The sequence below is a fragment of the Falco biarmicus genome, chromosome 2, assembly GCF_023638135.1.
Source record: "Falco biarmicus isolate bFalBia1 chromosome 2, bFalBia1.pri, whole genome shotgun sequence".
NCBI classification, from domain to species: Eukaryota; Metazoa; Chordata; class Aves; order Falconiformes; family Falconidae; genus Falco; species Falco biarmicus.
In genome coordinates this window covers 115,141,625-115,168,267 of record NC_079289.1, presented here as the reverse complement: position 1 = coordinate 115,168,267, position 26,643 = coordinate 115,141,625, and the positions used below count along the sequence as shown (strand labels likewise).

Below are 26,643 nucleotides of genomic sequence, written 5' to 3'. Positions count from 1 at the left end.
AAAGCATCGCTCCAGCAAAGTGGCATAAGGCTTTTGTACAGAATGATGAATTATGTCCAATATTTAAAACTAATCTCTCTCATTACTTTTGTCTCTCTTCACTCTGAAGTTCTTCTTTTTCTCCCATCTCTGTCATTTGGGGTAGAGAAAAAGACAGATACTACACTTGTTTAATGGGAAATTATTGCACAATTCAGTAACAACCTACATAAAGGAATAGTAACTGACAGATGCATAGGGATTACCGTGCCAGGTAAAGCTAGTGGTGCCCATAGTTTGGTACCTTTTGTCCTAGAAATAGACGGTTCTAGATGTCTCTGCATCTGGAACCTCATCATTTAGTAAAAACAGCCAGCTCTGTGACAGTCCCTCTGCAGTGTTTGTCATTCAAGGAAAATAGAGAACAGGCTTTTCAGGAGAGACAGGCATTGTTTCACATCACTGCCAGTTCTGGGGCACCATCAGCCTGAGGCTTCTGGCTGCTTACGTCTATCACTGTCTTTGCACATCCATTAGGGGCTCATACATCTTCCCTTCAGTTTTATATCTAAGGTTCTCAGAGGTGTCATGCCTCACTTTAAGGAGCTAGCAGGGCATGCCAAAAGTTCCGGGCATCTAACAGGCTTCCTTCTTTGCTTCTGTGCCCTCTCTGAACATCTTTCACATCATGCATTTTGAGCTTGCTGATACATCTCAACTTTCACCTTGGTAGAATAATGGGCCATTACGTCATTCTGCTGGAGTTTTAAAATATATTTAAATATTTCATTAAAGAAACTGTTAATGGCTCTGGTTTTTAAAAAGATGTCTAAGATGGAAAAAAAAATCAAATGGGAGATGGCAAAAACACTGTTGGACCATATACAATGTCAGTATCAGTTGCCTCACCGAGGTCTTTTCACAGAACAGCTCATAAGCAATTTTTTTTTTTTGCAAGCTCAAAGATGAGACGGCATTTGGGGAAGACTGTCTCCCTCTCTTGCACAGCTTGAGGTAAAGAATGAGGCATTCTGCAACATGTAGTTCCAACTCTGCCTTAAACGTGCAGCAAGCTCTGCTGTTGCCAGCTATGGGGGGAAAGCGAGCGTGTGTGGAGGTGTGGGTGGGCAAGGGGGGAAATTTCATTTTGAGGGCTGATCTCCAAACAAGCTAAGAAATGTGAGCCTAATATTCTAATTCCAAGGGGACTCTTGACACTGCATAGTAAAATTGCTTATCAAATTACAATCAAGAAAAAAATCAGGGGATAGACACTATTCAGCTTGCAGCAATTGGGGAAAAAAAAGGCTGAATTCTAATCATTTGGATAGCAGCATTAGTCTTCTTTTACTATGTGAGAATAAAATTAGCTTATCACCGATATCATTATTAATGTATGAAATGAGGCAGAAATACAATTTGGTTCCTAACACCCCTTCTGCCCCGCCACCTCATCCCCCAAAGAGAGAGAATAACCTAGAAGCAAAACGGCTTTGCATAAGGGCTCTCACACAGGCAGCTGTGACAGATTTCATTGCTACAGTAGTAAAATGTAAATGACTTATAAATTATCTTAATTCCAAGGTGGGGCATTGCGTAAATAGTATTGCATTTATTGTTTTCCCAGTTACATCGAAACGTAAAAAGACATGTCCAATATCAGCAATACTGTTTATTACTCTAATCAGAAATGGGAAATATATTTTCAGCTACTCTAAACCTTATGTGTTCTTTTATTATGCATGAGCAGCTATTACTACTGTTCACTCATATTCGTCTCTTAAGGTAGTCATGTTGCAATCCCTGCCTTTTGAATGTTTTCAAATATATAAAACAACTTTTTTGCATAAAAGGATGTTCCGCAGACATAATTAAGTATTGAAATTTACATTTTTATGAATATAACATCTTCATACATCAGATGAATCCATTGTAAAAATTTTCACTTTCTCATTAAAGCCAGCACAAAAGAATTTTATTTTACAACACTGAACACATCTTATACCCTTGAACGTGAGCTGCCCCGAATTGTGTTAAGACCTTTTTCTCCATTCTCATTTTCACACTCAATAAGCCACTACTGTTTCAGTCCAAAAGGGATCAGTCAGTAAAGCTGTATCATGAAACTAGCTGTAGAGCCTAATCAGAGTCTTTAAAACTCATTTATATTTAGCCAATTGTTCACAAATCTAGCTGCAAGTGCTGCTCAAGACGTGACCTCTTTTTCGAGTATAATTTGGGAACACATAATCAGATTTATGAAAAGGACACAGTTTAAAAATATTTTTCCTGTTATGTTATCCATATTATGTTATAGACACTAAAAGTAAAATCTGTAAATACCCAAATGCCTTCTATTTTCATGTATAGATTTGTGTTTTCCCTACAGGTAGATATTTAATTATTAACATAAGACTTTTCATTAACATTCAAACAATAATAAATGATTAATAAAACTCTTCAAATTACAAATCTAGCTCATAGCAAATTTGCTGATCCATCAGTTTGTCTTGATAGAGTCTTAAAGTAACACAGCCATCTAAACGGGTAGAGTTTTTTTCCTGTCATCTCCTCAGATCCATGATAAGGAAAGAAAATACGAACTTTTTTCTTTTTCGTCCTCCCTCAAACGCTGGGGCAGCACTCCGCTCGAGTGGATGTAAAGCCAAAGGCATCAAAGGGGGTTGCTCGGTACGGCAAGGTTCAGGCAATGAACTCCTGCGATGGAACAAGTCCCTCACCTTCCACATCGTTTGTCAGCCAGGACCGATGGTGCTGCTGATGAGGAAGGGCACTCAGGGTTGTCAGGACGGTGTCTGTTGTGACACAGATCACCAGGACTGTTGATTACTGTTCGAAAAGCACATGTGGCCAGGTCCAAAGGAGGAGTTCAATGCCTACCATGACCCTGTGACTTAGGCCAGGAAAACATTGTCCCCAAAAGTCTGCAGAAGCCAGGGATCTAAGGATGGAGTGACATCATTTTGGCAATAAAATGTTTAAAAATAAAGGACTAAGCCCAATCCAGTTAAAAGGATAAGGCCCGTAACTCTGGTGTGAGGAGATATTTTGAACTATACTCTGGAGTTAGACCCCAAAGTGCCTGTTTCTCAGAAGACACATCCTTTGGATGTGGCCTGGTTGGACAGCCCAGTGTGCAGTGTACATTTGGGGCACAGAATATCTAAATCTACCACTGCCTCAGGACACCTGCATCCACATATCCACCAAAGCACCACTGCAACCAGACCACGAGATCAAGCACCACATGCTCTTACCCAACTTGTTTAGACGTATTAACTGTTTCCTGGGGAAGAGACAAGAAATTAGACTGGTCTTTCCTTGGAGAATGTCTTAGCACAAGCCTCCTTTGTCACGCTGTTTCTTCAGTCTCATACCCAGAAGCATTTGTAGTTGCTTCCCAAGTGGACCGGCTGTACCAGGGAGGGACGGAGAGCATCACAGCCTGCAGTGCTGGCGAGGGCAAGCTTAGAGATGCCAGCGGGTGGGGTGTAAAGTCCTTTACATTTCTGACATCTCTGACAGAGGAGTGATCTGACCACCAGGTTATTGGAATAAGAAAAGGGGGCAGGGGAGGTACTCGGGCAAAAATACAAAATAAAGTATTACCTTTACTTCAGCTAAAACCAGTAAGTGGTTTTCCACTGACTTCAACCACAACCAAGCAAGCAAAGGCTTTAAAAAAGCAGCTGGAGGGGAAAAAAAAAAAAAAAGAAAAAAAAAAAAAAGGAACATCACATCATACAAAGGACATCTTGGCTACTGTCATAACCATCATACAACGTAAATGTTAACCCTACATTTTTCATCAGCAGGTGAGACTCAGTAGTGAGAAATTAGCTTACTGGCACATCACCACAGACACAGAGCTTTGCTTCTGAACACTTTTTTGGTAGAATAAACATCTCAGTCAGTTGAAGTCAGGCCTCAACAACTTGCAGACAATTTTTTATGTATTCAAAGCAAATTAACAGAGATTTACATACTTGTTTTTAACTGCGGCTTCTCTTCAATTGCCAAACGGATGTTCTACTTTATTTCTTCTTTTGTTTCTGCCAGAAATAAAATTAAAACGCTGAGCACAATCCATTACTGCTTGTTGAAAGGAACCAAGTGAGCTCAGCTCTATTGGCTGCCTCCTCCTACCATCTAGTGGCACCTGAAGGACACTGCTCGCTCTTGACTTAAAAGAGTTAAGTGGAAAATGATAACAAACGTACACTTTTGAAAATAAAGACATATACTTTTGAAAAGATAAATGTATCTGGAGAAGAAATACTTCATTTTCAAATGGAAAAGTAGTTTTCATACATGAACTATTTATGGGAGAATAGAAGAGCTTCAATGGTTTAAATTACTAATGTCAGAGAAAAGCTCTGCATCCTGTGGTCTGGTGAAGAGTAAGTCAGGTTTGTTGATTGAATTCTGACCTTTTTTTTTCCTTTTTTTTTTTTTTTTTTGTGGTAGCACTTGGATTCGAAAGCCGAAGAATGAAACTATTCTATTCAGTATCCTACAGCAACGCCTATTAGAAACACACTTGGTTTGCTATTTACCTGGATATTTAAATGACACAACAAAAAATAAAAGATACTATCAAAAGTAAAGAATAATAGGAAGCCTATAGTTTCCTTTCTGATTATATAGTTTCATTAAGTGCTTTTGGTGTGCCATTTTGCAACAGATGCTTCTGTTTCATTTAAGGAAAAAAGACTTTATAAGTCAATGCAGAAGGAATTTCAGGCTTGGGATGTTTTCAATCAAAAGGCATGTTCTGACTGATTATATGACTGAGCAAACATGAATCATATAAAATGCTTTCTGTTCTTTGAACTGAGTTTTGCTGTCACAGAGTGCTGTTTTTTGTGAATTAGACCACAAATAAAAGCAATTTTTTATCACATTCTTAAAAAGGTATATTTCTTCCTTCCCACTTGCAGCAAATTGACAGAATGTCGAATGTCAGCATCCAGGATATATTTTTCTTCTGTTCTTTTAAACATGTGCTATTCAGTATTCCAGTCATATTGACAAGTTCTCAACATATTTTCCAGGGTGGAAAAATCCCCATAAGGTGGACCGCTCCTGAAGCTATAGCTTACCGGAAGTTCTCTTCGGCAAGCGACGCGTGGAGCTATGGGATTGTAATGTGGGAGGTGATGTCCTACGGTGAACGGCCATACTGGGAGATGTCCAACCAGGATGTAAGTACCGCCTGTGACTAATCTGCCAGCTGTTGAAATGTTCCTTGAAAATGATTGTCAATCCCTGCCCCGCTTTGCTTTCTTATTCACTTCCTACGCTGGAACTTCAACTTATTTAAATCAGCATAACTCTGTCAGCTTCCATGGGACAGTTAATTTATGCAGCCTGAAGACTTGACCCTCTATAACCAAAACCTTGACTGGCTTCCTCCCAAGGATTAAAAACTTATTACAAAGAGTCACAGCAGCTTTCCAGGTTCTAATGCTGGCTATACGGGGCTTTCATCCAAATCCTTGGGAATCTGCATCAGATATGCAAGTTGATGCAGTTCTCAGTTAAGCTGTACAGCAAAACTTGAGGGAATACTGGAACTATTCTGATGATGAATTTGGCCCATTATCTCCAGTACAGCCTGACAGTACCCTTCAATGGGCATACATGGTTAAATTCTAGAAGAGTTAAGCTGCCATGAGAAATGTATTTGCCAATTCTCCTTTCTGAGAATTAAATGCATTCTATTTACCTTAAAAACTACATACAGGCTTAACCGCAGTGCAGGACAATAATCCTCCCTCATAACAAAGTTATGTTTTCCTCTGACTTCTTTCTGCAAAAGATGTGGCCAAGTGAGCTTTCCCAATTAAAAAAAAAAAAACAACACGTTTGCTTTTAGTAAAATTGTTCTAGAAAATGAAGAGTGGGAAAGGGGAAATGTTTTTTTTCTTCACCACAGTTTAAATTTTCAGTAATTCTCATTTGATGGATCCCCATGACAGCTCAAACTGGTATACTCATTCTTCACACCAGCCATCAATCTCTGTGTCAAAATGCAGAATATCAGCCAGCCCATCTTAACCTCTCTCATATATGTGCCTAGAATACCTCTGCATTGGTTCTGAAGAGCTGACACGACTTTTCCCAGATGGCTGGTTTTATATTGTTGCTAAGGTATTCAGCTGTTCAAGTCTGGTTGCTTGTTAAGGCTGATCAGTCATTTGGGGATAAGGATCTGAGAGAGCTTTTCATTAAAAAAACATCATTTCAGAGTGTTTCAGAAAGAAAAGGAAAAAAAAAGCCAAGCAAACCCACCCAAAACAGAAAAGACCAGCAGAACTAGTAAAGCCTTATTTCCTTTGGTTTTGTACTCTACAGCCTCACCAGTGCTATAATCTTACTTCTCTCCAGCATTTCTCTTCTGAGTCTACCCTTTGAAATTAAACCAGCTGTCCTGTAGATCGTTCTCCCCTGACAATGCTACGGCTTCCATCCCCTCTCCACACATCCACCTGCCAGCAACCCACCTCCCTGCTGCTCCTTAATTACCACCAGGTATGGTACGGTTCATGCTGTGCCTACTTTTGAGCTACATTTATGTTGATTGACCAAGGCAGTGGTGGCTGGTTGCCCAGCTGAAAGAAACAAGCAACCACTCAGCTGAGATAGACCTTTTCTCTTCAGTGGGAACGTTATTTTGATACTATCTGAACTATAAACACATCGTGGATCTACTGCGAAATAAGCAGGTAAACCCAGTAGGCTCAATTCTGTTTCCCACAGGTAGCAATCTGTTGGCATCTGAGATGCCCTAGAGTAACAAAGATCTCCACGTGCGGCTGACACAGGACATGCAGGAGACCTGAGACCTTCTGGAACAACAACTAAAGGCCAGGCAGGATACCCTAGGGAGTCTAAAATTTGACACCTAAGCTTAGACAACTGAATTAAGGCTATTTTTCCCCTAGGTCACAGTGTGAAATCATCCGTGTATAGATTTCTCATATATTTAAGTCTCTGTCCTACAGCAACTTTATGCCTCTGCCCAGCTTCTGAGTCTTACACAACTTCTTTAAGTGAGCCGATGGGTTCAAAGTTAACCAAAAAGAATGAAAAAGCAGATTCCAGCTAAAAATATGAGTACCTGATCCTCAGTACCTTGACTGAACTGAGAGCCATTTACCAGCTCCTGAACTGCCACAGCTTACAAGCACCAATTTAAGGCAAAACTGCCATTGCTTTCCTTAAAAAAGCCACATTGTGAGTTGTGGTGATTTAGGAGCTGATTGCTAAGGAGCTGGGACATCGCTTCAGCCTTGCAATAGCAGAGGGTGCTATTCTTGAGCTAATTTTCTGTTCAGAGGCAAAGCTGAACACAGCCATGGCAATATCAGCCCCTTCATCATTACCATGCTGTCGCAAAACCTGATTACTCTGCACTGTACGGAATGTACTTGGTATCAAAATGCACATATAGCCTCAAGTTTTCTGCCTTCCCAAACTAAAAGATGCAACGGTTAGTTTCACTGGGAGCCTTCATTTAACGGGAGACAGAACAGAACAAGAAACTGGGGAAAAGGTATCAGCAAATCACAGAATCACACAACTGCTGAGGTTGAGGGAGCTTTTAAGATTGTCTAGTTCAGTCCCCCTGCTCGAGCAGGGTCAATTAAAGCAGTTCGCTCAGAGCCGTCTCCGATCAGGTTTTGAACATCTCCAAGGATGGAGACCCTACAGCCTCTCTGGGCAGCCTGTGCCACTGCTCGGTCACATGCACAATAGAAAAGCATTTTCTTATGTTTTGATGGAATTCCATGTTTTTCAGTTTGTGCCCCAACGGAGCACAAACTTGTCCACTCAACGCCCTCTGAGCTGTAAGTACAATGTCCACGCATGCCTTGACAAGCAAGGCTCACTGGGCAGTTTCTTTTTCCATCCCACCCCCATTAGCACTGCCTGATTGAGGGACTGCACTGTCATAAATGCAGCATCGGCTCACAGTCCTTTCTGCGGTTGGCCCTGGCACATCCCCTGAGCATATCATGGGCAGTGCTCTTTTGCCTGGTTTTCCTCACTGTATAGTTGGTATTTCATTTCTCCGTTCCCTCTGCAGCACCGCATTCATGGCTGGTGTTTTTAAGAGATGAAAGAAGCCCGTGAAGCCAGGGACACTTCAGAACGAAGCCAGCCCTACCGTGGTGCCTGGATTCTGTTCGGTGCCAGTGCTTCCAGCTGCAATGGCATCTCTCTGTAACTCTGCTCCTGCCCCTCACCTTGCCACATGGCTTATCTAGCTGTGGGTGACGGGCAGCTGGCACTGACTGCAGTCCAAGGAGGTGGGAGGGAAAGAGATGCTTTTTTGCTGTATCATTGTGTAGGGTTTGTGTGGCAAAGTTTTGGTAGTGGGGGGCCACAGGGGCGGCTTCTGTGAGAAGCTGCCAGGAGCTTTCCCCGTGTCTGATGGAGCCAACGCCATCGGCTCCCAGACGGGCCCAACACTGGCCAAGGCCGAGCCCAGCAGCGATGGAGGCAGCACCTCGGGGACAGTGCATTTAGACAGGGGAAAAAAGTGCTCTGCGACAGCAATTTCAGCCAAAGCACGGGGTGAGGCCGTGCGAGAGCCCCAGCCCCGCAGCCCCCCAGGCCGGGGCAGGAGGCCGGGGGGCTCCAGGCGCCGCAGCAGAGCCCCCCCGGCAGCCCCTGGAGAAGCCCCCGGCCAGGCGGGCTGTGCCCCCAGCCCATGGAGCCCCCGGGGGAGCAGCTCCCCCCCGCAGCCCGGGCAGGACCCCCCCGGGGCAGGGGGTGCCTGCAGGGGGCTGTGACCCGCGGGCAGCGGCGCTGGGGCAGCTCCTGGCAGGGCCCGTGGCCCCGCGGGGAGAGGAGCCCGGGCTGGGGACCCCGCGGGGACCCCCCTGGGGCCGGCTGGGCCTGGGGGGCTGCGCCCTGGCAGGGCCCCGGGCTGGGGCAGGGGCAGGGGGCGAGGAGCCTCCCCATGGGGGGCAGGGGCGGCAGGGACAGCTGTGAGGGACTGACCCCAGCCCCGGCCCGGCCCGGCGCTGCTGGGGGGAGGGGGAGAGACACCGGGGGTGAGGGTGGGCCCGGGAGGATGGGAGGGTGGGGGGAAGGTGTCTGTAAGATTTAGTTTTATTTCTCATTAGCCTACTCTGATTTGATTGGTAAAAAATTACATTAATTTTTCTTCAAATCTGTGCTGCCCATGCTGGTAACTGGTGACTGACCCCTACCCTGCCCTCACCCCGACCCAGGAGCCTGTCACTGTATTTTCTCTCCCCTGCCCAGCTGAGGAGGGCAGCGACTGGTGGGCACCTGGCGTCCGGCCAGGGTCAGCCCACCTCAACCATCATGTCCCACGGTCACAGGATCTTGTGCTCCATCATGGGGAATTCCAGTCTTTCTTCCAGTTGTGAGTGATTTCACCTGGTGTTGTGTCAACTCTCTATGAGGAGCCCAACTGCCGTCATCTCTTTTTACCTCTGTAATCATAACCCTTCTCCTCACACCAGCTCTGCCACCAGACCACCTCTTGACTCTCCCAGTGCTAACTACCACTAACTGGGAATGGGAGGAGACAGAGGCTTTCTATCACGTCCATTCGGCCCCACTATTCACCTCCTGGGAAGAGGGTTTGAAGGGCTGGTGGGACCCTCACATAGAATTCAAGTTGCCAGGTGAGAGCAGTGCACAACCCAGACCTTCATTCCAGCTGCCTCTCCCTTTGTTTGAGGCTGGCTTCAGCCCGTCCTCTTCCCCCCTATCAGACCCTACACCGTACCTATTTGAGGCCACGCCAGCAGTGAGGATTCATAAAGCCACCCCTCCATTTAGAGTATGTTAAATAATCTGCTACAGCATGAAGACAGCCACACTTAATTACTCCTACATCCAAAGTGGAGCTATCTGCTAATACAGAATAATGATGTGGGCCCTATGGATGCTGCTAACGCTAACGATGCTGACGGGCAGGGGAGGGGGGGCTTTCTCTGCAGTTCAGCAAGGCACAGCACAAAGGACTCTTTTTCCCTGGAGCCTTACCCACAGGCTTTCAGTGCCAAAATGTTAACAGTGAGCACCTGTGACCTTTTAAATATGTTCAGTGACTCTAAATGTCATGGGGAAATTTCAAGTTATTAGACGTATTGTAAAGCTTACTTTGCTGGGTATCAGGACATTCCTTTTAGTACAGTAAATTACCCTGAATTCACATAAGCTTATTTTGCAGAAATAATAGGACCTTCCCAAAAGTCAGTGACACTGTACATGTGGCAGGGAAGGTAACGGAGAGGGGCACGCACTAAAAAGATTCATAAAAGACACATTATGCAAACAACAGTTAATAAGGTCTTACATAAGTAGTCAGGGGTTCTGCAAGAACAAAATGTCTGGCGACGTTAACAGAACAACGCTTACCGTGTTTTGATCATAATAAAGGTCTTCTCTAGCTAGTGATAAAATATTTATTGAACTGGGTGGGTTTTTGTGAAGTACCAAAAGTTTTCAGAGTATAAATTCCACAGAGCAAGGTTTTGGGGTTTTGTTTGTTGGGGGTTTTTTTGCATTTCATCTTACAAATTGCTTTTCTAATTAAACAACTTTGGGAAATTAATTCACTTTTCTAGACCATGGCTGAGTGACGTTTTGAGCGGCTGCCAGTTACATGCTCATTGCTTACATGCATAACATTGAAGCCAACGATACACCCAGCCCTACCCAAAGGGAGGCGATGCTGGGAGAGGCAAGGTCACGGCTGTCTGGTGCGGGTATTTGCCATGTCAGCACACCTTGCGGTCAGTTGGCTCAAGAGTAGGGCTGAGCTAAGTCTACCGAGGGTCTCTTGTCTGACCCCTCACTCACAGCAATCGAATCACAAGGAGCCAGCACAGGCAGCACACAGCCCAAGCCGATGCGATGAGAAGTGTTAAACGGATACCAGCCACCTAAATAAACCCAGTCTGGTTTTCAGAGACTAGCGCTGTTCACAAGTACCTGTCAGGTCAGCGCAAGCCAGAGAGACCGAACACCTCTGCAAATCTAGCATCCTCTATTTATATTCCTAAGCAGGGATTTGGAAGCTGACCTTTAGGCAACCAGGTTTGAAAATGCCTCTCATGATTATTTTTTTATTTATTTATTTACTGTACGTGGTATAATGTAGAGGTTTAAAAATGTTGTTAACTTTGAGAAATGTTCTTGTTTAAGTAAATAACCATTTTATTATTGTGGCAAGTCACTTCCGACCTGTGTTGGTGCTGATTAATGCACTTCTTAGATGTGCGGCAGGCACCAGAGGTGTCCATTAATTAGGGCTGCTGCACAGTCTGTCGTGTCTTATTGCTTAATTAATAAACATTAGCTAAGATATTGAACTTTCCAAGGAAAGTAGTGTACTGATGAACAGATTGTGCTAAGAGCCTGGCTTGCTAATGCTCAAGTGAGGGAAGGAAGATTTATATTCCGTGCATTTGGTTTGTAGAACAGCTGTGAGTGAAGTCTACTGGGACACCTGTTAGAGGCCACTGTATAAATCAGTGCATGTTGCAGAACTAGAGTATTAAAATATATATATATATATTTAATAGATTGTAATCAATATGCAAGAAATCTACTAGCAAACAAAGTCCTTACATTTATGAAGGTTTCTTGTAATAGTAAAAAAAACACCTTACTATAATATAGTTCTTTCAACCCACAGATATCAAAACACTTGGCAGGCACCTGGGATTGGCTCTGTACCATGAGGCATGAGCAGCTGCCTTTCCCTCCTGGTAGATTTTTCAGATGACAGCAGGACACAGGGACAACGTCCCCCTGGACTTTTGTCTGTCTCAGTCTCATTAAAAAATCTGTCAGTTAACTTTGGAAAGCAAAAATCTGTTACTGCTAATAATGAAACTATCAGAAAGATTACAGCTTAATTTTCCGATGCCATTTTTGCCAATTTCAAATTATTTTGAAAGTAAACATACATAAAATTTTGGTATCATAATTAATATTTAATATTAACCCTGTCTTCAACCTTTACAGCTACATCTAACATCAAACAAAAATGATAAAATGTATTTAACAGTGTCCAGTGTTACATATCATCTGTCTACAAAAATAGATAAAAAGAATGGTGCCCTTTATAAAAATAAAAAACATGGAAAGTTATCTATGTTAACTGTAAAAAATATTCCCTTTCCCTTACAGCTTATATTCTTACTTGCCAAAAAGCATTAGTTGTAAAAATACACCCTGCCCACTTTATTCACCTTAATGCTGACCCACAAGACCTTCTAATGAGTTTTAAACATACTCATCGCCAAAAAGAAACTACAGCCTTTTTCTCAGCGTTTGATGGCAGCACAGAACACACGCATATTTTCCTCCTTTTGACACCCATCAAGTGTTCATCAGGAGACCAGAACTAGAGAGCAGTAATCAGGTTTTTTTTGTTAGCAGACTCAGGGCTTCGTTTGTGTAGAACCTAAACTGATGTTACTGTTCCTTCAGGCTGAAATAGATGGGACATTGATTTGCCAAGGTGCAAGGAGTTACGCCGATTGCTAGAGCTGTTGCTATATCCTTCTTGTAGATAGAGATGTTTAGACCATTTCACGATTAATGTGGTGCTTCTTCAACCTTAAACTGGCAAGGGAAAAGGCATTTAAAAGATGTTAACGTGTATAATCTTTATGTATTATATAAGATATAATTTTGTATTGCCAAGAAAAATGTAATACTTCTTCCCTTTTAGGTATATGGATATCTAATTCTGCTGTTCAGAGATAGGTGCTATGCAAGTAGCAAAGTGGGAGCTGAAATAAATATATAAATAAATTAGGAACTAAAAAGCTCTAATTCTTCCTTTGAGACTTGATTCCCATTGCAGTATTAGACACTTATCACATCTTTACTCTTGCTTCTTAGACTCTGAAAATAATACTTGCCTCACAAGGGATACTAATGAGGCGATATTTGCAGTTTATTTATAAATGTGCTGATATTAATGAGAAATTATAATTATCCCAGTACCAGCTGGCATTTCTCTTCATACTGAAATGTTCCTTTTAAAGAAGACAGGAAACAAAATGCACTGTAACTTATTTTTCAAAGATATTGTAAAATAGAATGTGTCAGAGAAAATATAATGTCTGGAAAATTGTGGTTGCTTTGGGGGTTTTTTCCTGAATAAATTATTTCAGAAAAAAACCTCATCAGCTCTCTATTGTTGTGTCGAGCAAATGTTCTACATCTCATCAAAGTAGAGAAGCTTTCCCTTTGCTTTAAAAACAAAATACATTTCACAAAGTCATCATTTGCCACAGGTACAGTTAAATGTAAAGACGATGATAGCTGCAGTTCTGGGGATTGCCTCATCAGTGACAAGTGTCACCTAAGCTATACCCCACACCGTAACCAGTCCCTACGTTTTGTGAAGCCACTTTCCACAAACTGCTTGAGACGCATGAGGTTTGACAGTTTCATAAATAAAATTTCATGCACGTGGAGCTGAATTTCTCACCCATCCTGAGTCTGTAACAGGAGCGATCAGGGGGGCAGATTCATCGTTAGGAGGCAAGGCTCTGGAGGAAATTTTTCCCTGGCAGCCTGATGGTATTTTTTCCTATAGCAGCCATTTCAGCAACCCGGATTTTGGCCTGTTGAAGGAAATCCCAGGGAGATAAACAAGTAGCCGGAAAGGCAGGTGGAAGGATTAACATACTGATATATTATTTACTGCTAGGCACCACTGCTGTGTGTGTGCAGCCAGTCCCGGCTGCAGTATGTGATCTGTCAATACTCACAGGGGCATAAAATTCAGATATCCCAGTGGCAAGTAATGCTGCCTTCGGAGTAGCCTGTACTTCCCTGTGCTGTTGCTGATGGATTTTAAACTTACCCCATGCAAAACCAATTCCCTGCTGTGCTGCAAACGCTTGTTTTTCATGCATAGGAGTTTTTGCCAGGATACAGGAGGGATACACATTGTAGGACCAAGTCACCTCATTTTATAAAACTCAGACACCCAGCTGCGTACAGCTACAAGAGTCTTGTTCCATTTTCTACCATGCCATGAAGGGGAGCTAAGGTCCTAACATAGCTTCATTACTCTTATTTATTTGCATAATGTTTGCAGCATAAGCATTAGGCATTGCTAAGCAGAGCCAACAACATTAATTCAAAATTCAAAAAGAGAATGAGGATATACTCCAGGATAGTAAGATTGACTATAATGAAGCTACAGCCAGTGCTATAAAACATTGATTTGCTGTAAACAGTTCAATGTACCTCCTTCCAGCTGCATTAGTACGTCTGCAGCATGTACATACATCTGTGTGAAAATGATAAATGTCTCCTTAAAGCAGAGCAGGTATAAATGCATTAGGTATGTTTCTCATAAGTGCACCGTGTTATTATAAATATTGTGTTCAATCATTTGTATTTTAGAGGACATTTAGCATGGATTGGATTTTTATGGGGAAGGGTTATGTGTGTGGTAGGGTTTGTCTTTTTCCTAGCTTTGTTTTTTGATCAACCACTCACTATCTTTCCATGCTTTTATATACAAGAAATCCTATGTTATGACCCCCCATTGCCACCACTACACATTGCAGAACCTAGGTTTTTTTCCTCATTTTTTAATCTTGCATAGAATTAATCCAGCCAGCTTTTCATGGACCTTACCTACTTTTGCTAGCTCCTGTCATCCAGGGCTGCTAATGTCCTTTTCAGCCAATGTTTTTTGTTACTTACTAAAAACAAGCCTCTCTCCAGCTCTGATCAAATGTAATTTTTCATGCGTGTGATTTACCTGTGACATCAGTTCTGTCTCTTTCCAAATCCTGACCAAACACATTTTCCACATCTGCTGAATCTGGAAGTTGTACTCACTTTAGGGTATATGACAACACCGTAATTTTGTTAACTTTCGTTTAGTCATAAACAGCTTGGACATCCAGATTTCTGAGAGAGGCTGTGCAAAATAATGTTGTGCTTCGCTGTAACTCAGTGTGCGGGACAGTGCCTGAATTAATCGTACTCTTAACAATCAGCAGAAACATAATATCACCAGGTAAATTCACCAGGCGCTGCAATGTGCATTTGTAGTGCTTGACTGTACTGTGACACTGCCACACGGTAACACTTTGTCAGGATGCAAACATTAGAGCATCCCCGCATGCAGTGGCCATCCAAGGCTAGTTTGTGGCCCTGTGACCCCATTCAGTACAACATCAACCTGAAGTGGGTGAAAAAGATAGTGATACTAGTCCTTTCCTCCCCTCCTCTTTTCTTGGCCGTTTGAAGAAGGTGGCCAGAAAGCCTAAAGAAGCGCCTGCCATGTTTCACATGCCTACAAAATACTTGGTGTCTGCTCTGGTCACACTCCTGCCAGTCCCAATTCCCTGAGTGAAGCCCCAGCAATGTATAAAGTGAGGGTGGCTGTGCCGTTAATTGTTATTACTGGTTTCTAATTGTCAACTTTAAGCTGCCTTTTGACATTTAACTCCAATGCCCAGTAATCATATGCATGGTATTTCTTTAGGTTATACTGTCTATTGAAGAAGGCTACAGGCTTCCAGCTCCCATGGGCTGCCCAGCTTCTCTTCACCAACTAATGCTTCACTGCTGGCAAAAGGAGAGGAACCACCGTCCAAAATTTAGTGACATCGTCAGCTTCCTAGACAAACTGATCCGCAATCCGAGCACCCTTCATACGCTAGTGGAGGACGTACTTGTGTAAGACTCTTTTGGGTACTTATTTTTTGGTATAACAGATGGTGGCTGTTGCTAGATGTTTTAGAGAGAGGCACAAAGGTCTGAATTCACAAAATTACGGGGATTCAAATAACTTTAACTCCCTTTTGATGTTTGCTTTATTGTCAATACACTGCTGTAGAAGGATTTTTTCTCTCAAATCATGCAGATTATATTAAGCATTTTTCTTTTTTTAATTTTTTTGTCTGAGTTCTGTTTGTGCGTTATCTATCCTTAATCTTTGTGAATCTTTGTTCCTTTTTTTTTTTTTTTGTGCATCTCCTATGTGCTTGTTTTCTCTTTGTAATTTATTTTCTCTATTCAACAGCCTGTGTCTCCATCTGACAGTGCTCAAGCAATTTCTGAACTGCCTTGGAGTAATTTCCTGCAGAAAGTTGTCTTAGCTTGTTAGATCTTTATTTGTCTGCAGAAGAATGACAACAGTGACCAAATAAGAGATTATGTTATTACCATCCTACAAAAAAATTCTTGATGGCATTGCCCAAAGTTTTTTGCATTAATGATATTACAGAAATGAATGCAGTCACAGGAGAAGTAAAGCTCTGGTGGAAGGATTTGTCAATGTTTGTAGGCTTAGTGATCCAAGCTCACCCTGGATACTAGCTGAAATCAGTGAAGGTGCAGGTGGCCTCGGTCTCTTCATTAGCTGAAATTCACCTTAAGATAAAGGTGTTTTCATGGAGGCCCTCCGGGTTTATAAGGGGTTCTCAAGACCCACGTGGGTCTTGCTGAGAACCTCAGTGGGTTAAGAGGGGGAGTGTATGTTTTTTTGGGAAGGGCTGAGCAACAAGGCAAAGACTGAGTCTGAATGGAGAGATTACTGGGAAAACCTACAATTAGGGCTACAGCCATTTCATCTACTACAAGTTAGTGGATTTAACGCCCATCCACTAGTTAGTGGCCTCTGTGTGTATTCACATATAAATATAGATATGACTTGCTACTTGTACTTGGGTCACTTTATTTAACATCAGAGTGATGCATTTTTATCTTTTCTTATTTTAAAACATTAGTTAAGATCTAAAAACTTAAGCCTGTTTTCTTGCAGTCAAGCTCTGACCAAGCTTGTCTGCTTGGAAAAGTTTTTCCGTTCATTTGGGAATGCTTGATGCAGTCAATCTGCATGATTACTGTGTACTATTAACTTACGAGGTCAGCAGTTATTCTATGGAATTGTACAATCATGGAATAATTCAGGTTGGAAAGGACCTTGGAAGGTCTTTAACTGTGGTTTCTACTTAATAGTGTTCTCCTGTCTTTCAGTTTTTCTTCCAATCATTTTGATAATAGGAATGACAATCAGTTTGTTTAGTGTATTTGAATATGTGGTGTTGAAACTCAGTATGTTAAGATAATAAGTTGTGTTGCTTTCTACATTACACGTAAGTCATGTTCCATCAGTTAATGTTGGCTGGCTTTTTCTGTCTAAATTTTCATTTTAAATAAATTATATCTTTCTCCTAAAGGCTATCATAAAGCTTTTATAAACAGCAATGTGTTTTTTCTGCATTCTGTTCCTACAGTTTCTCTACACAAAATGTACAAAGTTGTGAGCCCTCACCAGTGTGGTACACTTCAGAAGACTGGAAATATATGCCCCAAAATTGGATTTCTTTTTTTCCCTGCCCATCTTTCAACTTCAGTTGTGATAATATTAGGGAAAAGAACTGAACCAGAAATGTGACTAAATTAGCTCCTTCAGTTATATTTGCTAGTTTACATTAATCTATGTAAAAGCAAAGATGTAAAATTTTATTCCTTTTGCTTCTTTTAGGGTTATTTTTAGGGTTTGAACATTGTAATCAAAATGTTCCCATTGCATAATGGTATAGCAATAAGGAGCTATTTGTCGTTTTTTTATAGATAAACATTAAAATTATCTTGCAGTGTTTTAATATTTTTAAATTGTATCTCATGTTAAATTTTGTTTGTCCTCTACTTTGACTACTGTATTTACAAATTACTATCATCCTGAATACATAAGATCTGTAAAGAAACACCCTGTGGGAACAAAAAGAAGAGCAGTGGGAGATGTCTGCTCCTTGGTTTGTTACTCAGCTGCGGTGCTCAAAACCACGAAGTCTTGTTTAAGTAGTGCAACTTGGCAGACTGACGTGATTTATAAGTTTTACACAATGGGTTAGAGAGATCCTCCGTTAAGATCTGACCTTGCAGCTCAGGTTTCTCTCTCCTTCTGCCTTTTAATAAAAACAATGTCTACCAGAGTAAATTGAGCGTCGTGTTTTGTACTGCTTTGGTAACCTTTGCATTTTGTTTTTGCAGAATGCCAGATTCACCTGGTGAAGTTTCAGAATATCCTTTGTTTGTTTCAGTCAGTGACTGGCTGGACTCCATAAAAATGGGTCAGTATAAAAATAACTTCATGGCAGCAGGTTTCACAACTTTGGATATGGTTTCAAGAATGAATATTGAGTAAGTATGTCATCTATTATCCCTATAGTGACTGATCAATGTGAAATGGCTTCAGTGCTGCAGTGATGTAATTATCATGTTGTATGGAACAGTGCTTTCATTTCCTTTCCTACCTAAGCTAATAAAAGACAAATACTTCTTTTTTTTACCAAAACAACATAGGAAAATGATATGATTAAGAGACCCAGAACTGATAGTTTCATTCTATGACCACACCAAACACTACCAAAGATCAGGCAGTGAGCATCCTTAAATGTTTCTTGAAGAATCAGTTCTGATCTAGATCACTGAGATCAGTGGCAAAAATCTTTTCTTACTTTGCTACGAACATCATCAAGCCAATGTCAGTCCCCAAAAGGAAGTTGTTCCACACCTTGATGCCCTTCTTCAACCACCTCTGATACCACTCTATCATTTTTTAAATTAAAGGCCTGCACCCAGTATGTAACAGTTTGGGAAAACTATGGATATTAATATGGTAGCATAATGACATGATCTGTTTGGTTCTCTGTGCCCTTCCCATGAATTCCTAATCTTTTATTTGATGTTGGGACTGTCTGTATTAATAATGGTAACAGTCAGTCAAGATTCAATCATTTTACATTTTTCTTACTACCCTGAACGATTCAGTCTCACCAACTGACTTTTTCCATGTCTGTTCTCACCTGTTTTCCCAGACCATTTACTGATTTGTTGAACAATAACGTTTGATGTTACCCCAGCATAGGTGCCTGCAGACTTCTATTTGATGATAACATTGTAAAACTTGACAATTTAGTCCTAACCTCTCTTTAAACCCATTATTTAGTCGGGTTTAGTTTAAAGACCTTCTTATGCTATAGCTCCTTATTTTCTTTGTAAAGCTTTGATAAGGAATATAAATCTTTTGGAAATCCACATGGGGTGTATGTATCAAATGAATCGCCTTCATCCATGTGTATGCTAACTCCTCCATCGGAAACAAGTAACTTTATAAAACAGGCTTCTCTTTGCAAAAGCCATGGAGACTCAAGTACATAATTTATCCAAGCATCCAATAAACCTGTACTTTACTGTAGTTTCTATTATGCCCTGCAATGATCTGAGTCACAGATCTGTGGTTCCCCAGGTGTCCCCTGGAAACTTTTTATTTTTGTCCCATATCACTCTCCATGCTTCTGACACCAAAAAAATTGGTGTCACATGGCACACAACTGATAACTTCTTCTCTCACATCTCTGTTAGTAGTTCCACTGTTTCATCCTTAAGCTCTTTTTATACTCTTGGTCTGAAGAGGGGTTGTTGCTTGTTTTTTCAGTTTGTCCTATCACCTCTCCTGCAGTCACTTCAACTTCAGACAGATTCTCTGGCAAGTCCCCCATAAAGGTTCTGGCACGGGAGTCACTTCAATTTGTTCCACAGTGAATGTCAACTCAAGTAACTGGTTTAGTCTTCCAACACTGGCCAGTCTTTCCATGCTCTTTTATACCCAATTCATTATTAGACTCCACAGACACTCTGGCAGGTTTCTTGTACCCAGTGACTTTGCAAAAAGGTGTATTATGAGTTTTATTATTGTGTCCTTTTTCTAGTAGTTCCTGAAGTTCTTTTTTAACCTGTCTCACTGTGCTTTTACAGATAATCTGTCTAAGGTTATTGTCCTTTCTACTTCCTCTCTTTAGATACTACTTCAGCTTTTTGAAAGATTCCTTCTTTCTTCAAATAACCTTTGTTACCCTAGGTCTGCGGCTTCTTTCTGAGCTTTATCCGGCCTTCCTTGATAAGTGCTAAGCGTTGTTCTTGCATTTCTAATGCCACTCCTCCCTGCAAAGGTTTATTCTTTTAGCTGACCTTTTTTAGCTTCTAAGATGCTCAATATTTTTTGCATAGTCCCTGCTGACCTTAAGTGTTGTGTATCATCCCCCATGCAGATGTTAAGCCTAAGTACATAATAGTTGCTGCTATCCAGTGCCTCTTCATCTGGGGGATACAGAGGGAGGTATCTTGAACTGCAGATCTGAAAGTCATAAAGGTCATGCCTCATCGCGTGAGCTCCTTTACTAGCTAGATCGTCACACAATTTTTGAGGATATCTAACCAGGCAGTGTCTATGCTACATCCCAGGGTGGGATTTGCACAACTGACAAGGCATATCTGAAGCTTCCTGCCCTCGCCATCTCTGTGATCTGTCTCAGCATCTTGCAGCTGGTGGTGTTTAGAGAACAACTCAAGTAGTAGATTGTGCTGGATGCTGAGGGTGTTGACTTCATTCCTGCCAAACAGTTAAGCTCTGCGGGTGAACCACCCACTCTGGGGTGCAGGTCTAGATGAGATGAAGGGAAACCAGGAGGGAAATCTGGGTCAAGCCGGGTGATTCTCTGCTATTCTGATCTTTAGACCATCTCTCCCTACCATTCCCCAAATCCCCAGAAGCACACCCTCTTTTGTTTCCACCTCAAGACTACAAGAGTGAGTGTATCAGCCCCATTCCTTTGCAAGTGTGAGTGGGAAACATTTGCTACTGACACATTACCAAAAACGGGCCGTTAGAACCCACCTCTCAGATTCTTCCTTGAGACTTGGAAAAATTACTTGACTATTGTTATCAAAAAAGATACCAGTTCCCTAACTACAAAATATTTTTTAATTCTTAAATGGCTGTCTTTAAAATTTTGAATCGACAGTTGCAGAAAACTGAAACATTTGCAGCTTTCTTATATGTCCCCGTCAGGAAGATAAACTGTCCTGAAGAAGAGCAATTCATCATATATTTATCCTCTTTTGTGTACAAGGGGCTTTACTATGCTTGCTTCCAAGATGAAACTTTTTATCTTGCAGTGACATTAGAAGAATTGGAGTTGTACTCATTGGACACCAGAGACGAATAGTCAGCAGTTTACAGACTTTGCGGTTACACATGATGCACATACAGGAGAAAGGATTTCATGTATGAAAGTACTAGAATCAACTGTGTTTTGTGCCTCAGCATTTCTAAAATGGAAAAATATTCTCATTCTTCCCTTCTGCTCTTCCCAACTTCAAGAACTGCAGTCTCCTGTTCAGACTTAAAAAGTACTTCTATGTTAATGCTTCCAAACTGGAATTTTTAATCACACTGCATAGCTCCTCCACCAGTTATCTGCCGATCAAATCCTGTCCTACTGCAAGACTCTTGCTACACATTGATGAATAACTCAGCATGGATGTGTAACTTTGTATAACAGTATTTGGGAAACTTTCATGAACTTACTTGAAAGTAGTAATCTATTTGGCCTGGTGTGGCTTCTTTATCGATGTATTTAGAGTTTGCTGGTAGATCAAAAAGTATTTGACTTCTTTCATGTTCTGTGACCATGTAACTTCCAATACCAAATGTGCAATCAAAAAGAAGTTTGACATAAATATTTATTTTATCTCTTGATTAAATCCAAATGTATGGGTCCTACAGTTATATTACTTTGTAACAGTTTGAATGCTGGTAAGCTGGTGCCTCAAAACATTAGTATTGTTTGCAGAAATGACTGATGATTTTATGTAGTGAGTTTTCAGTATGTGAATAATTGGGAGGATAGTGAGAGAAATCTGTTCAAAATCTTAAGGTCCTTGAGTTTGAGTTACTTTAGCACTCGACACTTTTTATGCTTTAGATTTGAGATTAGGTTGGAAAACTTGTTCATCCTTGGGATTGTTCACCACCCTAGTCCTTGGTTTGGGGTTTTGGGGGTTGTTTTTGGGGGAGGGGGGGTGTTTGTTTGGTTTGGGTTTGGGTTTATTTTTTTGTAGTACTCAGCATTTGCTTCTACTACGTGGCAAATATTCACTGGAAAACTGATTGTAACTTTTCCATAACCACACGTAAAACATGGTTGTCAGCTGTATCATGGCCACATAGACTTCAGAAAGCTTTCTGTTCCAAAAATGCTGGCCTCTGCTGCTTGAACTAAGCATAATTGGGTAGTAGACCTTAGAGGGCCAGCCATCAGTGGGGCGATGTGCTTATTCCCATGGGAGCAGGCTGGCCATATCATCCTCCAGTTGAGTGCAGTGATACAACCACCAACTAATGCTGGAAGTTACATGCTGCGGTATTCAGTTATCTTGTACATAGGCAGAAAAGGAGATGTAGGACAGCAGTGTAATAATATGTTGCCTTGAATCTACTTCTAACTGCTTTTAGGAGTAAAAAGCAGACTGCTGAAATGGAGCTCTGGTTACTACGGGCTAGATCTTCATTTAGTACAGATATCTAAATGACATCAAAGACAATTACCTTTAGAACCCTTCAATAGCCATATTTACATGCAAGAAAATGTCTGCAAAGGCCTAACATAATGTTTGTACCTCTCTAGGACTTACAGCTTTCATGTTTTATTCAGATAACTTACACAGACATGCTGGGCTACATTTCCAAACTTTTGCATGGGATATGCGCTACTGGGAACAGGGGAAAGAGCGCATGTCTGCATGCTTTAGAAGTCACACGCAGATCTACATGCATGTCACATGTAAACAGGGTGCAGATACTTTTGTTGATTTATACATAGTTTGGAGGACGTTTTTGAGTTATGTGGCATTCCAATATACTCAAGCATTACAACTCTTCCATTAAATCGTACGTTTGGGTAATTAGTATAATATATGTGTATATCAAAATGAACTACTTTATGTAATCATAATGATATTTACTGCTTAATTTACACCTTGTAAATCAAAATGTATTTCCTAACTCTTGGGAAAGGCTGCCATTGTATACCAGTGGCAAAGAAAGAAAATCAGAAAACAACTCAGAAAGGATTATGCTTCCAACCAGTTCACAGAGTAGAACACGCTAGGCCTGATTCACTGTTGTCACTTTATGTTGGAATAACTGTGTTAATTTAAGTGAGGTAACAGTAGTGCACTAAGTAAATTTTCCTTTCTTTCATTAAAAAAAAAAAAAAAAGACAGATTTAACTGAGGAGCAAGTTTTCTAAAGATCAGGATTCACCAGTGTTCTACAATGCCAATTTGATGAGCTTGTTCAAAGAGGGGCAGTTCCAGTCCTATTCTGGCTACAAAGGTAATTTTGCCAGCATGAAGTAGTCCCGCTGAACAGGATTGTACAAGCACGTGTGTTTTACAGGATCACAGGCCTTTAGAGGGGACAAAAAGCATTTGTTCTTGTTCTGTGACTGTCACTTGAAAAATTCTGCCCGAATTCCACATCTGAATAATTTTTTGGTAAAGGTTCTCTTATGGTCTTTTAAAAAATACTATCATCACAGAGTAATTTAAAAGTTGATTTTCCTTTATCCATTTTGTTATCCATTTTGCCTGTCATTGCTTCCGTGGCCAACAACGTGACATCTGTGGAAGGAGCCTCTCTCACAATTAAATACGTTACTGAGGAGGTATGAGTCTGTTATTTGTTAATGGGGTTTCAAAATTGCTCATAACTAATCCAAACCATGTATGTGCACTTTTAAATTGTACTTTGCAGTTTTTTCATTCCTGGTAGTGAGAACGCAGAGCAGCATGTTTTGTGAACGCAACCTGGATACATCTCATGGAAATTAATTTACAAATTTATCTCACTACTGAAAATATATTTTCAATAGAAAAAATATAATATTAACACATTTATTAATCAGATATATTTTTTATATAAACAAGAGTTTGGGTAACCAGAAAGGAAAGAACAAGGGATTCTTTGGGTGAAAACATTTATGAAAAACATTGTAAATCCAGGATTTTGTGGGTTTATATGGCTTGGGGTTTTGTTGTTGTTGTGGTGCAGTATGACACTTTTATAATAGTTATCTGGATCAGTTTTACATTTTTCCCATTTTGGAAACATTTTATTTGCTTTTGCTCTGGTTCCAAGCCTACTCTCAGTTGGTTTATTTTGGGTGGTGTCCTAATTTTTTCATTTAAAAACAAACAAAAAACCAACAGGTGTGACTTTTCAAGTGTGAGCTTAATTCTGTGCAGGCCACAAATGTATATGAGTAACTTTCTTTGTTACAGGGGATACTTTCTTCAGGTGAAAATTAGCTCTATTTGGTTATCCTGCATATTGCAGTGTGCAATTTAGTTTAAGAAATTTAAGCATATCTAGTAGGCTGTTTTTGAGAATCCATCCCACATTGCAGAGTGCTTCATGACTAAAAGTACTCATTGAAAGTTCACAAAATAAAGTGTGCATGATATGCAAGCAAAAAAAAAAAAAAAAAAAAGGCATCAAAATGTGGATGCAAGGAAATAGTTCTAAGTTATTTACAAGTAATATCCGTGTGTACATTTTTCTCACAGACTTGACTGTCATTAACCTAGAATAAAATCCATCCATCTGTACTTCTACCACTACTTGTGTATCACTTAAGCCTCCAAAACAAAGCTTAGGGGAGGGCCTTGACTGCTGAGCAGGACCAGGTAGCATCTCTTTGGCCAACAAGTGCGCTGCCCCAGCTGTCCATCATGTGCCAGTCACAGTGCTTCCAAAGTTGACTGACAAGCAACTTGATGTCCATGCAACCAAGTGGGATGGTCATCTAACATGGAAAACATGTCGGTCATCCTTACTCAAGCTATCCCTGCTTGTCAATCAGAGCCCTGGGAACTACTGGGAGGAATTCTTCTCACCTAGTTTCAGAGGTCTGCATTTGAGATAGTCAACCAAGGTTCCCTTTTAATCAATGAAAGGAAGTGGATCCTTGTAGAATGTGAGTCATCTGACAAATGTAATTACTTACTTCTGGATTAGATGAATTGTGCCAAAGAAGCCCATTTCTTTGCATTCAAAGACAGCAAAATGACTAGCTCAAATCCAGGTATCTGCGCTTAGTCAGATGAATCTCATGCACTGATTGTATCTAGTCCTTATGCTGCACCTGTGAAAAAAAGAGAGGATCTTGTCCATAATGCTGGCGTTAAAATTGAACAAATAACAGCAAAAAGTTTAGTAGATTTTGCTCATGAGTTGTTTGCACATTGGACTTACTGAGAAGCAATAGGACTCCATGAGGTGTAAGGAAGAGCACTGAGCTACATAGTTGAAATTTTTCTGAAACAAAAGTTACCCTGCTTGTTTCCTATGAATGTAAATTCAGTGTGTGTCCAATAAAAGCTTAGACACATAGCTATGCTTTAAGACACCAGCCAAGATTTTCTGGCATAAGGCAATCCTTTAATTGCAAATAGTGCACCCAACAATAAATTCAAATAAATCATTTGCTCTGGAAAAGCATTCTGTGTCCAAAATTGCGTTAGGTGGATTATTCTGACATGGAACTGATAGACTGTAGTACTTTGATTTTTCTGTAATTTAAGACTGACTATCCATTTTCCATTTTTTTTATATTATGAGCCTAATACGGGACTCCATTAATTTATTTTTCAATGCAGATTCATACAGGATCCAAAGGTGGGTCATAAGTAACATACAGACACCCTTTATTCAGATGCAGTAGAGATTTACTACATGGACTAGCTGGGACCGTGGAAGTACATAGTAAGACTGTATTAACCACAGCAAATTCCATGTTAGGATGACCCCACGGGACATCAGCCACCAAGGTAAAGCAGCACAGAACATACTTTAACTTGTATTGAAGACCAGTTGCTAAAATTCAGCTAGTTCCATGGCAAACTGAAGTGTGTGTTTAGTTAACTGAGCTGATGGTTCTATGGGACATGTTCTGGCAGCTGAGAATTTCTCTTATGAGCACAGGGTACCTCTAACTACCCCATAATGAGCTCAGTCTCTCTTGGAATATGTCCTGCAGAGAGTGGAAAGGAGGACTCACTTCTAATCCAGTCCAACACATCTTTTAGAGTAACAAAAGTCAGAGACATAATAAAAAGTCTGTTTTCCATTGCAACTTCTAGGAAATGTATTAAAAATAGAGGTATTTCACTTATGGCATTTGCACATGATTGAAAAGCACTGTATTCTGTTAAGCAGTTTTCTTCCAGAATAGTCTTGTTTACCAACTGTAGTTGATCATTCCTGAATAAATGGCAAAGATAATAATCTTTTTTTTTTTTCTTCTTATAATGGTACTGTTATTATTATTTTGAGAGTGAGGGGAAGATCTGTTGGGCTGGGCTAACAGTAGGACAGTAGTCTTGAAATCTCCTGGAGAGACAAATGAATCAGCACTGAAAAGGAAAAAAAATCCCTAAAGCCTACAATATGGTGAAGAAGGAACAGCTATCCATATTGTACTAAGGAGCTCTAATGTAAAACAAGAGAGTTAGATAAGACAGTTGCATGCACTTACAGCTCACAAATATTTTCTACCATCATATACTGTAATTAGTAGTGCACGCTGCCTATCCAGTGCTATGGTTGTATATAGTTCCTCAGATTATAGACCAGAATATGTTGAGCACATTATGGATACAAAATATTTGTCTATATGTACATAAAGAATTGTAAATATGATGTATATCATAATGTCTGAGATTTTTCAAACCTACAGAATTAATTACCTA

General features: G+C 40.7%; 1 protein-coding gene across 2 annotated transcripts in view; it reads left to right on the top strand.

Moving 5' to 3' along the window:
- EPHA6 (EPH receptor A6) overlaps positions 1–21,863 on the top strand; it is a 513,578-nt gene extending 491,715 nt beyond the window's left edge. For both annotated transcript variants that reach the window (XM_056329721.1, XM_056329720.1), the window contains 4 exons: positions 5,055–5,204; positions 15,524–15,717; positions 18,040–18,189; positions 21,007–21,863. In XM_056329721.1, the coding sequence (XP_056185696.1) occupies positions 5,055–5,204; positions 15,524–15,717; positions 18,040–18,189; positions 21,007–21,121 (609 nt within the window). In that variant the 3' untranslated portion in view covers positions 21,122–21,863. The remainder of the gene's footprint in view (positions 1–5,054; positions 5,205–15,523; positions 15,718–18,039; positions 18,190–21,006) is intronic.
- Positions 21,864–26,643: the final 4,780 nt, after the last annotated feature.